Raw genomic sequence first — 17117 nt, forward strand, 5'->3', positions numbered from 1 at the left:
TTACAAATTAAAATGAAAGGTAAGTCTTTTGCTACAAATAAAAAATACAAGTGACAGAAAATATTTGCAACATATAGACATGATAAAGGATTAATATCCAGAATGCATATAAGAATTTTTCCAATCAGTATGAAAACAATAGAGCCCAATAGAAAATGTTTAAAGGATACTATAGGTGATTCAAAAAATTATAAATAACCCATAACATATGAAATAATAAAATATCCTCTTTTTTTCCCCCATCAGAGCGAGGGAAAAAAGATTGGTAATATTTTGTGTTGGTAAAGATGCAAAAAACAATCACCATTATACTGTTGGAAATTTATGAAATGGTAAAATCTTTGAAGAGAATGCTCAAATTATCAAAATTTAAAATGCATATTCCCTTTTACTATCCAATTTCTTCTTTAAATCTATGCTGCAGAGAAACGTCTACAATGATGTTCACTGAAATATTGTTTTAAATAGTAATAATACTGAAAGAAACCTATGTTTCATCAATAGGGTAGTCAAATAAATAAGATTATTTTTGAATAGTATGCACCTACCAAAAGACTGATGTATAGACCTATATGTACTGAAGTGAAAATATGTCCAAAACATATTGTTAAAGGCAAAAATCATCACACAATACTTAGAATTTGATTTTACAATGTAAAATGGTATGTGTTGTTATATTTGTAAATGCATAGAATAAGTCTCAAAACAAACCTACAAAGCTGTTAATAATGGATGCCTCCTGAAAGAGAGTGGGGTTGAAGTGAAAGAAGATTTTCATGTTTATTCCATATTTTTCAATATAGTTTGAATCTTTTCCAGTGGGACTCCAGCCATATGTTACTCATGTAACATATTTGCATAATTAAAATATTTAGGTGTCATAGTGATTTGTTTTTAAAATTTAAGTATATATACATATACATATGTATATGACATAACATTATTAGACTTCAAATTAATGTTATGTTCTCATTTAAGAAACTCTAGTATTAAAAATACATCCATACCACTGTAACAAACTCAAATTCAACAATGTATTCTGGCAAAACAAGGTCATGATCAAAGACAAACCACTTGCACTGCCGAAAGCTGCAATCACAGTTTCTTTGTCCCACTATAGAATCTAGAGTAAAATCAGAAACAAAAACAGGCAAAATAAACACTCTTCAACATGACACATAATATACTTTTTTCATTCTTACAAAGATTCATGAACAACAAATTCAGCAAGTTCCAACTATTATTTTAGTGTGTGGAGTTTTTTTCTTATATCTTCCCACAATACCTAGACTGTTTGTTAATTCTATAAGTACTCAATAGTCACTCTGTCACAACATAGACTAGTAGGATTTACTTTTTTCATATTATTTCCGTTTTCATACTTTTTCACTTTTCTATTCAATATGTGATTCATATAGTTTTGACAAATGTATTTCTCTAAAACCTTTGTTGTTAAAAGGGTTTTTATCTTTTATCATGTTATATATATATATATATACATGTATTTATATATATACACATATATGAGATTATATGTGTGTAAAATATAAAATGTTACAAATAATATATTTGCACACATAAATGACATTGAAGTAGGGGTTAGAAAAATGGAAGTTCATTAGTAGCTAGGAACATTTTTTTTGTAGAAAAAGTTTACAAACTACTTGAAATAGAGGTTAAATTGTAAGCATCTGTATTAAATGCAAACGTTTTGTATTCAGAAAGATGAAAGCACATTTCTCTTTATGGTATTTATGGTAGACATACTTAGTGCACATTTTCGAGGGACGAACACTGAATTAACCATTGGATAGTTGGCCTGACTGATGGAGTCCTGTTCACGAGCCTGAACACTCTGGCCAAGGAAAACCTTTGTAATGAGGAGGATGCCTAAGTTGAAAAAACAAATAATTTTTAACAATTCATTTTAGTAATTTTCCAATATCACATTTCTTATTGGCCCCAGACCTGACTGTATGCTCTGTAAAGGCAGAGATCCTGCCTAACTTGTTGCCACTGGATAGCACATAGCACATTGCTTGATCTAAAATAGTAGCTCAAGAAATACTTGTTGAATAAATGCAATGTTATAAAAGGAGATTCCTATAATTATATCAAGCAAAGCTTTACAAAAAAGGAAGAAAAGGACCCAAAAATTTAGCAATATTTTTATTAAGTAATTTAAAATAAGAAATCTGTTGTGCTTAATGTTAACTGTTGTAAAAATTCATCTCTGCATCATTAGTATTTAGCATGTGGCTTGGAGCATAGGAGGCAATCAATAAATATCTACTGATGGCTGAACATTTCTTTTCCCTTTAGATTTTAGGGAACCTTGAGATGCAATAAATCCTAAGGATTTCCAGGGGTCACTGAATCATATAGAGTAACTTCTAATTATAATGCATAAAACATTCAGATGACTTTTTAAAGAACTACATATCCTATATAATAAAAGGGTACTATGCAAATTAAGCCTAATGGCAGAACAACTGGTTACTATGATGCGCACTGACCACCAGGGGACAGACACTCAATGCAGGAGCTGTGCCTGGTGGTCAGTGCGCTCCCACAGGGGGAGCTCTGCTCAGCCACAAGCCTGATGGCTGTGAGCGCAGTGGTGGTGGTGGGAGCCTCTCCTGCCTCCTTAGCAGCACTAAGGATGTCTGACTGATGCCTTAGGCCCGCTCCCCCAGGAAGCGGGCCTAAGCTGGCAGGTAGACATCCCTGGAGGGGACCCAGACTGCAAGAGGGCACAGACCAGGCTGAGGGACCCCCCCAAGTGCACGAATTTTTGTGCAACAGGCCTCTAGTAAGCTATAAAATGTTAATCGGTAGAAACTAATTGCTTTGGAAAGCATATGCTAGAAAGATGGAAAACACCATTCTTAGGATAGGAATGTAGAAGGATGAGAAAAAAGATTTAATTATTTTTTTTCAAATAAATAGTTCTTTCTAGGTTCAATAATCTGCTTAATTTCCAGGAACCGAGAATATCACCCATATAAATGAGTTAACCAAATTTCTGACTACTCAATCTTCAGTAGGTTGGATAGTTAAGACCAAAGAATAGGTGTCCCTTACTCCCTGACCTGGTCAATTCTCATTATGATTGATACTATGCATTAATACTTCATCTTTGTGGCTCTTATGATAATTATAATTCTACATTAATTTGAATAATAATTAATGCTTGTGAGCACCATAAAAGACAAGACTGTCTAGTTTGCATTGACTATCCCTGTCACCTACCAAGTGCCTCATTGTGTGTAAGCAGTCAGTAAATACGGGTGGAATGAAAAATGAACTGTGTAAGAGGGCGAGGCAAGAAAGGACATGATGAGCTGGCCTTTTCCCCTAATCTGTAGGTACCAGGGAACCTCTTCTAGAAGTGTCCTACAAATGGGTCATGTACTTTTATTTATATCTACTCAAGATGCAAATAAAGCTCTGATGATTGAATAAATGAAATAACAAAAGTTTATCTTTAAAAAGGCAACTTATAAAGCAATCCATTTGGGGTATGTGTAAGTGTAAATAATATATATACATTTATATGTATGAATATATGTATATTTAAAGTTTATTTTAGGACACAATGAACAAAAGCAGACTTTATATTAGATAACATGGATTAAACATGAGTAACAAATGAGTCTCATCCTATTAATGTTGACACATAAAAATCACTCAGTAATATTTGTTGACAACCTGACTAAAGTAATAGATCAGAAATTCATGTATCACTACACTGATAAATACTAAATAAAATGGTTTCAGAAAATCTCCTGAGTTGATAAACCGAGTATCAAAAATGATATGAAACTAATGAATTTGAAGACTTAGAACTTAAAGGTTCAGGAATAGAGTATATTTGTATTACCATGTCTATAGAGCTCATGGTCAAAGGAGTTTTTCTTATCATCCTTGTGCTTTTGCTGTAGAAATTCAATTCTGGGACATTCACACATGCTTAGGCTGTTAGCAAGAGTGACAGCTTCCTTTCTGAGAGGCAGCTGTAATGAAAAACAAAGTCAGTTTTTTATAAAATTGGTAATATGTCAACTTCAACATAGTGGGTTTATTATTTTATGTTTATGTGGTGTAGGATCTACAGTTTTACACATATTCAATGGTACCCCACTAATAATCGTGCATCTTCCAAAAAGAAAATCCTATGGGAATGAGATATTATATTAGTGAAGGTTCTTATGTATGTATATTTTTTCTAATAATATATCTAGTCTAATAATCTACCTCGTTTTTCAGATACATCTCACTGTGCTAATGCATGAAAATTTCAGTTTGCATTGTGACTTGATTTCTTTCTTCAAAGTGTTTTATCAGAAATATTTATGTTACTTGTTGTGAAAGCAACTCTAAAGAGCAATCAATCTCTAGTTTTAGCAGTCAAAAAAACTAGAGCTAAGAGAAATTGTATAATCTATCCAAAGACAGAAGTAGAAGTTGGCAAAGCCATGATCTAAACTCAGTTCTACTTCTCCATGTCACTATCACAGTTTTGAAATTATCATTAGTTTAATGTTAGTAGCCAAATTATCTAGAAATATATCTTTTTTATAAAAGCTGAATTGCCTATATCTTTTTTTTTGTATTGAAATCTGTTGTCCAAAGAAGTTTTATAAAATAAATGCTGAAATGTGGCTCATATGACCACAATTTCCACACTCCAGTAAGTACAACCTTCTTAGATTTCTAGGGAACATCACTAAATATTTATTAGATGCAAGCTATTTGTATGGCATTGTGAGGCTATCGCATAGTCTTGGCCATCAAATAAGAGAGGGGCTGGAAACTATACCCAATAATAAAAAATACAAGGGCCCTAACCGGTTTGGCTCAGTGGATAGAGTGTCGGCCTGCGGACACAGGGGTCCCGGGTTCGATTTCAGTCAGGGGCATGTACCTTGGTTGCAGGCACATCCCCAGTGGAGGGCGCGCAGGAGGCAGCTGATTGATGTTTCTCTCTCATTGATGTTTCTAACTCTCTATCCCTCTCCCCTCCTCTCTGTAAAAAATCAATAAAATATATTTTTTAAAAATACAAGGCATCACTAGATGCATCAAATAAGATATCCCTTTTTAATTGAAGTGGTTAAGATTAGACATAATTCCAATAATCAGAAACTTTATAGAGGAAAGTATTTTTAAGAGGAAGAAAACATATGAAGGCACAGAAACAGGTGTGATTGCCATTCATCCATCTGCCCAACTATCCATCTTTTATTCCTCAGACTTCAACTAAGAATCTATAAACAGCCCCTATCCTTAAGGACTTTTGGAGAAATGCATAGAAATGATTACATTTCAATATAACAAATGTGCTCCAATTGCTTGCCACTTAATCAATTTCCACTTAACCAATTCACAGCATTAACCAATATTTTCCATTTTCTCTATAACCCACAGTATGGTGACAGTCAGTATAAGAGGGTACTTTAATAATTACTTCTAATTAGATGTACTTCTAATTCCATCCAGTCATGTTGTATGCTTATCAAAAGTCAGTTAATTTTATTCCTAAACTTGTTTATACTGGTTTTATTTATTATTAAAATTATGTACATTACATAAAGCAATTAAATATGAGATATTTTCCAGCCAATATGTCCCCCCATTTCTAAGATCTTAACAATGAGAGTAATTGATGATGGGTGTAGAAAGAAGGGCATGTTAGTAAAATTTAATCTTTGGGTATTCTCATGTTTTGAAGCAAGACAAGGAACAAAAAGGAAACAAAGATAGGGCAATCAGAAAAATAAGAGGATAAAAATAGTGCAATATCATGGATGCCAAAGGAGAGTTTCAGAAAGGAAAGATCAGTCAATAGTATCAAATGTTTCATACAATAGTAGTAAATATTATAAAAAATTTCTTATGTGTCAGGAACTGGTCCAAGAACCCTTTTGATAAATTTTAATAATACATTTTAGTTAATCAAATATTTCTAAAATATTATCATTTCAATACGTAATAAGAATATAAGAAATTACAGTCCTGTTTTCTGTACCATGTCTTCAAAAACTGGTATATATTTTAAACTTAGAGTCCATCTCAGTTCTGGCTGGTAGCCCTTCAAATGATCAGCAGTCACATGTGGGTAGTGGCTACTGTACTGGACAGAGCAGTGCAGAGGATTAGAGATATTGCATCTTTAGGAAATGCAGGAGTTGAAGCACTAGCACAATGTCTGGCAAGCAGAAATGTTAGCCCCATCCTTCCCCTACCCTCTGTGCCCATGATGGTTCATAGTTCTCTGAAATGACCCTGAGTACTTTACCTTCTAAAACTCTCAATTCCTCACCTCCTTCATACTTCTCTTCCAGAAAGTACGGGGGGTGGGGGACACCCTCACCACACCACCTGCTGAAGCCACCATCACCTCTGGCCTAAGCTGCATACCACCTCCTGCATAGAGTGCCCTTGTTATTTGCTCCGACTCCCTTCAATCCATTCCCCACAGAGCAGCTGGAAGGTTGTTGTTTTGTTTTAAAATGTTGGTAAAAATATGGTAAAGGCTACCATTTTGAACATTTTAAGCATACAATTCATTGGCATTAAGTACAGTCATAATATTGTGCAACTATCACCACTATCCATTTCCAGAACTTTTCAACATTCCAAATAGAAGCTCTGTACTCATTAAGCAATAACTCCTTATTCCTCTATCCTCCCCACCCACTTGTTCACCCCTATTCTACTTTCTATCTCTACCAATTTGCCTATTCCAGGTACCTTATATAAATGGAGTCATATAGTATTTAACCATTTGTGTCTGGCTTATTTCGCTTAATATATATTTTCAAGGTTCATCCATGTCATAGCATGTATTAGAATTTCATTACTTTGTATGGCTGAATAATACTATATATATATATATATATATATATATATATATATATATATATATATATTTGTTTTTTTACCCATTCATTGGGTTGTTTCTCCTTTTTGGCTCTTGTCAAAAATGATGTTGTGGACATTGATATGCAAGAACTTTTTTAATGCATATGTCACTAAATCCTGACCACAACTCTGTGAAGTAGATACTATTATCATCTTCATTTACAGATAGGAAGAAACAGGCAAAGAGAGGGGAAGTCCCACAGCTGGCGAGTAGGGAAGCAGGATTCAAATGCAGCAATGTTTTTGTTTTATGTGTGCCATATGTGAAAAGGGTTAGGAAACACAGCTCTATACCAGTGTGCTACAGTTGCCTCAACAAGAAGGTAGAGGACTGAGAAGGGTTGATAACATTTTGGAGCTCAGGAGTGACCAGGAATAGAGCAATGTGAGCATCAAGGTGGGGACAGTGAAGTAGAGAATAAATAAATGGTGGCAGTAAAAAGAAAGAGAAAAATAGGATGACAAAAAGCACAGCAGTGTTAAGTGAATGTATTTTTTTTTCAAGATGGGATGGACCTTGGAAAGTTGAAAACAGATGAAAGTAGACTTCAAGGTCATCAACAAAAGGATCACAACATAAAAAGTAAGATACCTAGAAAGATTAAATAGTCATGCAGATAAATTAATGGACTTATTCTTGTGCAATCCAAACAATGAGGATGCTGTACCTTCTATGATAGCACTAAGCCTTTTGTGAAACAGAAGTTTCCTATCTTATCTAATAAAATAGAAACATGCAAATTGACCGTACCTCTGCTACAGTCACAAGACATGCCCACAAGCCATGCCCACAAGCCAATCAGAGCAGCTATATGCAAATTAACCCAACCAAGATGGTGGCCAGCAGCCACGGAGCTGGAGCAAGCAGGAGGCTAGGTTGCCCAGGCGATGGAGGAAGCCAAGCTTCCCGTCAGACCTTAGCCAGCAAACAGACATAAGACCCTCACCCAGTCTGGCCAGGCACCCCAGCAGGACCTCCCTCCCTGAAGGGGGTGTGGCCAGCCTGAAAACGGCCCTCAGCCCTCACCCAGGCTGGCCAAGCACCCCAGTGGGGACCCCCTCACTGATCAGGGACACCCTTCAGGGCAAACCAGCCGGCCCCCACCCATGCACCAGGCCTCTATCTAATCTAATAAAAGAGAAACATGCAAATTGACCACAGCGCCACTATGCCCCAAGCCACACCCACCAGCCAATCAGAGCAACTATATGAAAATTAACTCAACCAAGATGGCGGCCGGTAGTCAGGGAGCTGGAGCAAGCAGGAGGCTTGGTTGCCCCGGCAATGGAGAAAGCCAAGCTTCCCATCAGCCCTGGCTGGCTGCGGCCTCCACTCAAGGCAACAAAGTTTCAATTATAGAAGATAAATAAATCCCAGATACCTGCTTCCAGCCAGCCTCCCCTGGGAGCTAGGGTGGCTGGGGGCTGTGGCCAGCCTGCAAACAGCCATCAGCCCCTCACCCAGGCAGGACACACACTCATGGGGTGAGGGTCCCCGCTGGGGGGGCTTGGCCAGCCTGCAAACAGCCATCAGCCCCTCACCCAGGCTGGCCAGGCACCCCAACGGGGACCCCCACCCTGAAGGGGCTGTGGCCAGCCTGCAAAGAGCCATCAGCCATTCACCCAGGCTGGCCAGGCACCCCAGCACGACCCCCACCATGATCCAGGACATCCTTCAGGGCAAACCAGCTGGACCCCACCCATGCATCAGGCCTCTATTCTATATAATGAAAGGGTAATATGCAAATTGACCCTAACAGCAGAACCACTGGGAATGACTGGTCACTAGACACACACTGACCACCAGGGGGCAGACGCTCAGTGCAGGAGCTGCCCCCTGGTGGTCAGTGCACTCCCACAGGGGGAGCTCTGCTCAGCCACAAGCCAGGCTGACGGCTGCCAGCACAACGGTGGTGGCAGGAGCCTCTCCTGCCTCCTCAGCAGTGCTAAGGATGTCCGACTGCAGCTTAGGCCTGCTCCCCGCTGGCAAGTAGACATCCCCCTAGGGCTCCGAGGCTGCCAGAGGGATGTCTGACTGCCAGCTTAGGCCCAATCCCCCGGGGAGCGGGCCTAAGCCAGCAGGTGGTTATCCCCCGAGGGGTCCCAGACTGCGAGAGGGCACAGGCCGGGCTGAGGGACCACCCCCGGAGTGCACAAACTTTTGTGTACCGGGTCTCTAGTCCTATATAATAAAAGGCTAATATGCAAATCGACTGAATGGCACACTAACCACCAGGGGGCAGATGCTCAATGCAGGAGCTGCCCCAAGTGGTCAGTGCGCGCCCACAGGGGTAGCGCTGCTCAGCCAGAAGCTGGGCTCATGGCTGGCGAGTGCAATGGCGGTGGTGGGAGCCCCTCCTGCCTCTGTGGTAGCGCTAAGGATGTCTGACTGAAGGCTTAGGCCCGCAAGCCATCAGTTGGACATTCCTCAAGGGCTCCCGGACTGTGAGAGTGTGCAGGCCGGACTGTGAGAGTGTGCAGGCCTGACCAAGTGCATGAATTTCATGTGCACCGGGTCTCTAATATATATATATATATATATATATATATATATATATATATATATATATATATATATATGATTGCCTGGCCGGCATGGCTCAGCTTGGTGATTGAGCATCAACCTATGAATTAGGAGGTCATGGTTCAATTCCTGGTCAGGGCACATGCCTGGGTTGCAGGCTTGATCCCCGGTGTGGGGTGTGCAGGAGGCAGCCGATCAATGATTCTCTCTCATTATTGATGTTTCTATATCTCTCTCTCTTCCTTCCTCTCCAAAATCAATAAAAACATTTTTAAAAAAGGATTTAGGAAAAAGTACATGCTTAACCAAAACTTTGTTCATGAGGTAGAGAGCATTGTTCTGAATGACATTTTTTCCTTACCTTGCTTGTTTCATTGTCTTTGAATCCTTTTTCAAGTATTTGTAGCAGATGTTTTTTCTTCAATGCAACTTCAGGATCAAAAACATAAAAAAGGCATTCCAGCATCTTTCGATGGCTCCTTAACAATAGAGAGGGGGAAAAATTGAAATCTGATATTAAAAAAGCTTAGCTGTAGATAAGACAACTGTATGTCCTGCCCAGGATTATCCTAATTATATTAGGTGTTCCAGTGTCATTATTAAACTTCCATTTACCCTCAGTCTCAAAAAGAGCCCAAATGTGGATAAACTAGGTCATCTTAGTCAAGGGAGATGCATGGAAAGGAAATATTTACTAAGAAGTTATATTTTCAATATTGTAAACTTTTAAAACAGAAAGACATTTTTACAAAATAAAACCAGACTTTAAAAAATGTTCCTTATGGAATGTAACTTCTTACTCTGAATCATGTATATCTTCATTGTCCAAAAATGTTTGGAATTTATCTTCAAATTTTAGTCTCAGAATACGGTTGTTAACTTTGATGACACGTTTTACTTTCACTCCTGTAATACCATATGTTCTGAAGTCCCATGAACAAAAACGTGCTAGAATTAATTCATAGCAGGAATTAAACCTAGGTGGGGATACAGAATATATACAAAGAAAATAATAGATTTTCCTCAAAATGTTGAAGAACACAAAGTTGCATATGATAACAGTTATAGCCCATATTTTATGTCCCCTTCCCCCGCAAATATACATTGTCATATAGTATCTCTATGTTGGTTGAAAATGAGCACACTTATTCAGTCGTAAAAGAGATGTTAAACTTTGAAACATAAAAATAATAGTTCTCTTCTTAATCCTTATGTATTTATTCTGACTAAAAGATATATTAGTAGAGCAATCCTGCATTTCTGAAACACTCTTTCTTTTGGCTTCAGGGAAACTTCATGTTTCTTGCTTGCTTCTTCTTGGCTGCTCCTTCATGGTTTTCTTTGCTCCTTCTTTTTCCTCTGACACTCTTGAATGTTGGATCGACCTAGGACTAAGTCTTTGGCTCTCCTCTTGTTTCCATGAACACTATGCCTAGATAATTTCATCTGTTTCTTTGGCAATATATAACACAATATTATATATATATATATATATATATTCTCCCAAAATGTATATGCATACTTTGAATAATTATAAAATGGTGTTTATGAAAATACATTTCATTTTCAAAATTGAGCTATCAGCTGTTAAAGTGTGCATACATTTGGGGGAATATATATATATATATATATTCCAATGTTTTATTTCTAGACTTTATCTCTACTCAACTTATTGGATATACCCAGACCAGATATATGCAACTACCCACTTAATATGTTCACTTGCATATGTAATAGGCCTCTCAAACGTAACTTGACCAATGCCAGCCCCTAAACCTGTTCCTCTTGAGTGTTTTCCATCTCAGTATATGGTACCACTATTAGCTTAGGTTAAAAAAATCAGGAATAAACCTTGCCTCCTCTCATTCTCATCAGTATCCAACTCCTCAGCAAGTCTGTTTGGCCCTACATCTAAAATACATCCTCAATGTGATCCTATTTTATCACTGCCGCTGAGATTAGACTACTCTAAGTCACTGCCATCTCTCGATGGGACTCTTGCAATAATTTCATAACTAGGGATATAGAAGTGAAAGAGGCAGGATCCCTGCTCTCATGGAACCTATATTACAAGGGGGTTGGACAAAGAAATAAATAAGCCATAAATAAAATCATTTCTAAACGGATAAGTGCTTTGAAGAAACAGAGGCTTGGGGTAAGGAATGGAGTGGGGGCTACTTAAAAGGGTTTTGAATTAAGAATTGAGAGAGAAGGAGGAGGGGCGGGCCATGTGAAGAGCTTAAGAAAATGTACTGAAGCTGCTCTCTGCTGCCCTCATCTGGCCATACTCACAATAGTTCTGGTCCTGTCTTAAACAGAATTAGATTAAGAGATTTAAAAATGGATCAATTTGAAAGGAAATTAAGTGACCCTATATGGTATATATTTGCCTTTGATTATGAGATGTCTGTTCTCACTAGCACAGGACCTGAGCATGGGTGTGGACTAAGATCACAGAGGTTCCTGATGGATGGTCTCTCCCTAAGACTAATATCTGAAGGGTAAAAACCACATGATCATATCAATAAATGCAGAGAGAGCATTTGATAAAATCCAGCAACCATTTGAGATAAAATCTCTCAGGAAAGTGGGAATAAAGATCATATCTGACCAACTCACAGCCAACATCATACTCCATGGGCACCAACTAAAAGCTTTTCCCTTAAGATCAGGAATATGATAGGGATGTCTGCTTTCACCACTCTTATTCCACATAGTACTGGACATTATTTCTACTTTATATAGGCTGTGTATCATATCATTCCTGTTTTTACTATGTTAGTATTATCTTAGGTTTTGTGTATTAAATGATATGATTTGGTGGATTGTTTTGGGGGTTTGGGAATGCACAAAAATTTTCCCAAATAAGGTAATGGTAATTGCTTCTTCACTTTACACCATTTTGGTTTATGAAAGGTTTCATAGAAATGCTCTTCTTTGAAATAGTGGGGAAACTTATATGTGAGCTCTAGCTCTATTACAGTTCATGGGCTAAATCACTGCCTTTGAAAATATTAATAAAAGAGAAGTCAGTGCAATTTAAAGCACTTTAGTCAATATTTCTTAACATACATAAAAGATCAGGACTAAGGTGGCCAAGTTTGTAGTGTGCTATAAGTGAAAAACAGTCCTTGGAATTCTGCCAACATATACTTGATTTTCTCCTTAAAATGGATCAAGGTTATTTTTATTAAAACCAAGTAAACAATTGTTAACACTTATCACAATCCATCAAGGTATCTAATTTACTATCAGGCTGACATATTAACCTAAATGGCTTTATGCACAGCCCATGGACACAGACAGTGTATACGGGCCATTTCTTTTACACATTTTTCCACTAATCTACTTGTTTTATAAAGAGCTTACTTTATAATAATTTAAAAATAAACAGATATGAAATTATGTTTAGATTGAGTGCATATAAGTGACAGGCTGAAAAATTATTCATGCATCTTGCAAAGGCACACAATTCAGATTTTGCACTTGAAAAATTAAGGCCTCTACTTTGCATGGGAACTGGGATGAACACCTATATTTTGCACATAAAAATAAAGTATGGTGGTTAAGCAACCATTGGTAATTGCTGGGAAAATGGATGTATTGATAGAAAATAAAGATTTTAAAAGGTCTCTTTCTTCCTTAGGCAGAGCTTCTCACACTTTTCTACCAAGGTACCCACAAGATTCTTGAGAACCACATCTAATAGAAACCAGGGGGCTTGGTTGAAAGTATCCCATAACAATCACACTTTTTTTCCCCTAAAAGATTAGTGCAAATTTTGCATTTGATTCTACAAAGAATCACAGATTATTTCAACACTGACTGCGAATAAAGGCATCCCCTGGGGTGAAGTACCAAATCCATTCGATAGCTCTATGTGTTTCTTGGTCTCTGTCCACACACCCAAGTGTGCAGTCTGCCCCTAGAGTTCTAGGGCAATCTTTGGCTATTTCATGGGTTTCCCAATTTTGAGAAATTGATTACAGAAATGTGAAAGTAATAATTAGTGATACTTTTCTGTAAAGGCTTTTTTTTTAAAAAAAAAAAGATCATTATTGTTTTGGTTGTACCCTCTAGTTGAGGCAACACAATCACCTAATCACCTCCTTGTGTGTACCAGGAGGCCTTGTTTCTGAACTGTGGATGCTGGATTCTGCTTCTGTTTCTGGTAGCTCTATTTTTGTCTAAATACACTGGCCATCTGGATTCCTGGTTTTCAAGTGTATGCCTTACTTTAACTTGTATAGTCTATGTGCACCCGGACTCTAGCTAGCTCTAGACAACTTGGTTTGACTTTGATCATGGAGCCTCCAGGAAATTTCTTAGGCAGCCTTCTCTGGTGTTTGTAGTCTGTGGTTGCCAAGCCTGCTTTGCCATTCCTTTTCTGTTCTAACTTCTCATCCAATATTCAGAATCCAGCACTACAATCTGTCCAGAAATAATCAGTATAAACATACATAAAATTAATACTTGACCGTGAACTTTTAAATTATATTCATCTTTTGGGGTAAGGTAAATTGGGTAAAGACCAACGAAATGCCATTAGGATGTTTTCAAGGTTAGTTCATGGCAATGATATAAACAGAAAGATGTATAGATGGTAAAATAGGTAACTGTCAATTCTCAATGAATGAATATTCTATATAAGAACAGTTTTGAAAATAGGGTATTTTAACATTTTTATAAGTTGATTTTTTGGTTGATGATCCAAAGCACTTAGAATTATTTTTAAAGCTATAACTAAATTTCAAACAGATTTACCATTCATCAGATCGAGTGCCTTCTTCAAAGTGGATATTTCCTACAGTCTCCAACTCAATTGACAAAAATGGGATCAATAACCCACTACTTTTCTTCTTTCGCTTTGTTTCAGTACGATAAATTGTTTCAATTCTATTTAAGAAAAAAATGTATCAAGCTATTAAAATGATCTACAAGTCACAACATTGAAATTCATGATTGATTTTTTAAGAAGCTGATGTTAAAATATAAGACTTTTTGTCAATGGATAAAGACAATGTGGTGTTAATAGTTAAACCATGTAAAATACATTATATTTTTGACAACTAAAATCACCTTAATATTTGTTAATCTCAGAACAAGTGAAGGTTCAAAGACTCTCCTGGCTCTACCACTTGCTCTCAGATCTTAGACAAGTCACAACATTGTTATGCTGCAGTTTCTCAGTAAAATGGCAATATTAATGGTACTGATACCTGAATAGGCTTTTTTGAGGATTATATGCAAAATGCATGTGAAGCTCTTGGCAAAGAATTTGGCACTGAGTAACAATAAGAATTCAATAAATGTTAGTTATTATTTTGTTAGCATTATTACAGGGCATACTAACTTACACACTTGGTGCCCTAGTAAATAAAAAAAAAATCACAATACTTATCACAATACTTACTGAGTCTTCTTGCTTTATATTTCTAGTTAACATTCAACCTGTATTTGTTTCTACATTATTCCACACAACTGTGTATGTGCTTTGCTCAGTCTCCTCCATGCCATGAGCTTTTGCACTGGTAGCAGTTAGTTTGAAAAAAACACATAAATGTTTTTAGTTTGCAGACACTAGAGTAGTGATGTGACAGAATGCCACTCAGTGGACGTTCACTGTTCCTAATTAAATATTGCCTCTGTAAAAACCTATATGCCAGCTTGCCCTGGCCAGTGTGGCTGAGTTGGTTGAGCATCATCCCATGTACCAAAAGGTTGCAGGTTCGATTCCTGGTCAGGGCACAAACCCAGGTTGTGGGTTCAATCCCCAGTTGGGGCATGAATGGGAGGCAACTGATTGATAATTCTCTCTCACATTGATCTTTCCCTCCCGCCCCCTTCCTTCCTCTCTCTAAAATCAATAAAAACACATTTAAAAAAACAACAACTATATGTCAGCTTTGAACCAATGATGCCAATCTCTACTAGGAAACACATTCCATGTTTTACTTAATACTATTATTCTTTCCACTCCTGAAGGGGACACTGAGCTCAACTGATGGCCCAGAACATTATATTCTCTCATGTTTTAAATTTGAACAACTAGATAATTTATTAAACATACTCATCTAGTTTTTTGTTCCAGAATTTTACTCTTTCATTCAAGGCATTTAGTTTGGTCTCTATCTTCTGCTGAAGGCTTGGCTCTTCTGAGATAGTTTCAGAGTTCTTTAATATTTCAAGCTCAGTTACTTGATTGTTATTGGGTCTTTCAACTTGCCCTTTGCCAGATCCCTTGAGTTCAGCCAGTTCCCGTTCCAACTGTTGAAATCAATGTACCAGATAGCAAATTTTTTAGTGGACTCTATTAAATATGTAGTTAATTTAAATTAACAAAGTAGAAATCTAGATCATAAATAGACCAAACTTCATAAAACATGGCCAGCATGTGATTATAACTTTGGTATAAATTCAGTCAGCCAATTTCTTTCAGCTAAGTGAAAGGCAACCTTAAATATTAGGATTAAGGTTAGGGTTAGGGTTAGAGTTAGGTTTAGAAAATCAAAGAAATTGGTTTGAAAATATTGTCCATTTTCAACACTTCCTCTCTTGTTAAACATTTAGGTGATGTCCAGGATTTTTGTTGTTGTTGTTAATAGTGCAGTAATGAATAGCTTTATATAAAGAACTATAGCCAAATCTTCAGAATAGAGTGTTAGAAGTAGATTTACTGGGTCAAAGGCTCTGAGCATTTTTAGGCTGTTAATATATCTGACCCAATTATACTCCCATCAGTGGTGTAATAGTCTCACACCCATCTTCGCCAGGCTGAGTACTATCATGTGTTATACTTTGACTATTTTACAGGTGAAAATGGTTGCTCATTATCTTAATTCACATTCAGAGATTAATAATTGGCTGAGGTTCTTTCAAATGTTTATTAGTCATTTTTAATTTCTTCTTTTATAAAATGACTACTGGCCTGGTGCACAAAATTGTGCACATTAAAAGGGAATTAATTAGAGAAAATATTTTAATATTGCTATTTGCCCTTTCTCTATAATAAAAGTGTCAGAGATCAAAGAAAATTAGTAAAATGTATATGAAAATCTCCCTCCTGTCAGAGTCTGGGGTGCGCCGCGGGACCCAGAGTCAAGTCCCCGCCCTCCTGCACAGGCTTCAAAATTGCAGGAGACCCAGACCTGGCCAGCTCCACCCCTATTGGGCAAGACCCAGAACCAGCTGGCCCCACCCCCATCAAGCCACTCCGGGCGGGGGGTGTGGCCTGTGGTCCCCCAGCCCAGTGTTAGGGCGGGGGCATGGCATGAGGTTCTCTGGCCCTGCGCTGGGGCGGGGGGTGCAGCCTGAGGTCTCCTGGGCCAGCACTGGGGCAGGGGGGCGCAGCCTGAGCTACCCCTACCCAGCTAGGTGCCAAGCAGCCTCAGGTCCCTGCTAATTGGTCATTACATGACGGCGTCCTGACCAATTTGCATATTATCATATTATTAGATAACTAGTGACCCAGTGCATGGATTCATGCACATTCAAAAGAAATTAGTTAGAAGGTGGCCGGTGGGGTGAGACTGGGCAAGATGGGCAGGACACGCTCTGGAGCCAATCTCCCACGGTCCCTCCCCGCTGTCTGTGGAGTGAGCTGGGGTCCCTCAGGCAGGTGGGTCCGTTGGCCTGACCTGCGGGGATTGGGCCAAAACCGGCTCTC

The 17117-nt window shown here is 37.9% G+C and overlaps 1 protein-coding gene across 3 annotated transcripts in view; it reads right to left on the reverse strand.

The window, feature by feature from the left end:
- LRRC9 (leucine rich repeat containing 9) overlaps positions 1 to 17117 on the reverse strand; it is an 87744-nt gene that overhangs the window by 51838 nt on the left and 18789 nt on the right. For 2 of the 3 annotated variants that reach the window (XM_070403753.1, XM_070403751.1), the window contains exons 9-15: positions 15522 to 15718; positions 14216 to 14347; positions 10252 to 10428; positions 9813 to 9930; positions 3884 to 4016; positions 1768 to 1890; positions 1008 to 1123 (exon numbers count right to left, since the gene is read on the reverse strand). In XM_070403753.1, coding sequence (XP_070259854.1) covers positions 1008 to 1123; positions 1768 to 1890; positions 3884 to 4016; positions 9813 to 9930; positions 10252 to 10428; positions 14216 to 14347; positions 15522 to 15718 — 996 coding nt within the window. The remainder of the gene's footprint in view (positions 1 to 1007; positions 1124 to 1767; positions 1891 to 3883; positions 4017 to 9812; positions 9931 to 10251; positions 10429 to 14215; positions 14348 to 15521; positions 15719 to 17117) is intronic. The other variant, XM_070403755.1, reaches the window with a different exon arrangement.

The sequence above is a fragment of the Myotis yumanensis genome, unplaced genomic scaffold (genome assembly GCF_028538775.1).
Source record: "Myotis yumanensis isolate MYYU_CA2020_CCGP unplaced genomic scaffold, mMyoYum1.0.hap1 SCAF_1, whole genome shotgun sequence".
Taxonomy (NCBI): domain Eukaryota; kingdom Metazoa; phylum Chordata; class Mammalia; order Chiroptera; family Vespertilionidae; genus Myotis; species Myotis yumanensis.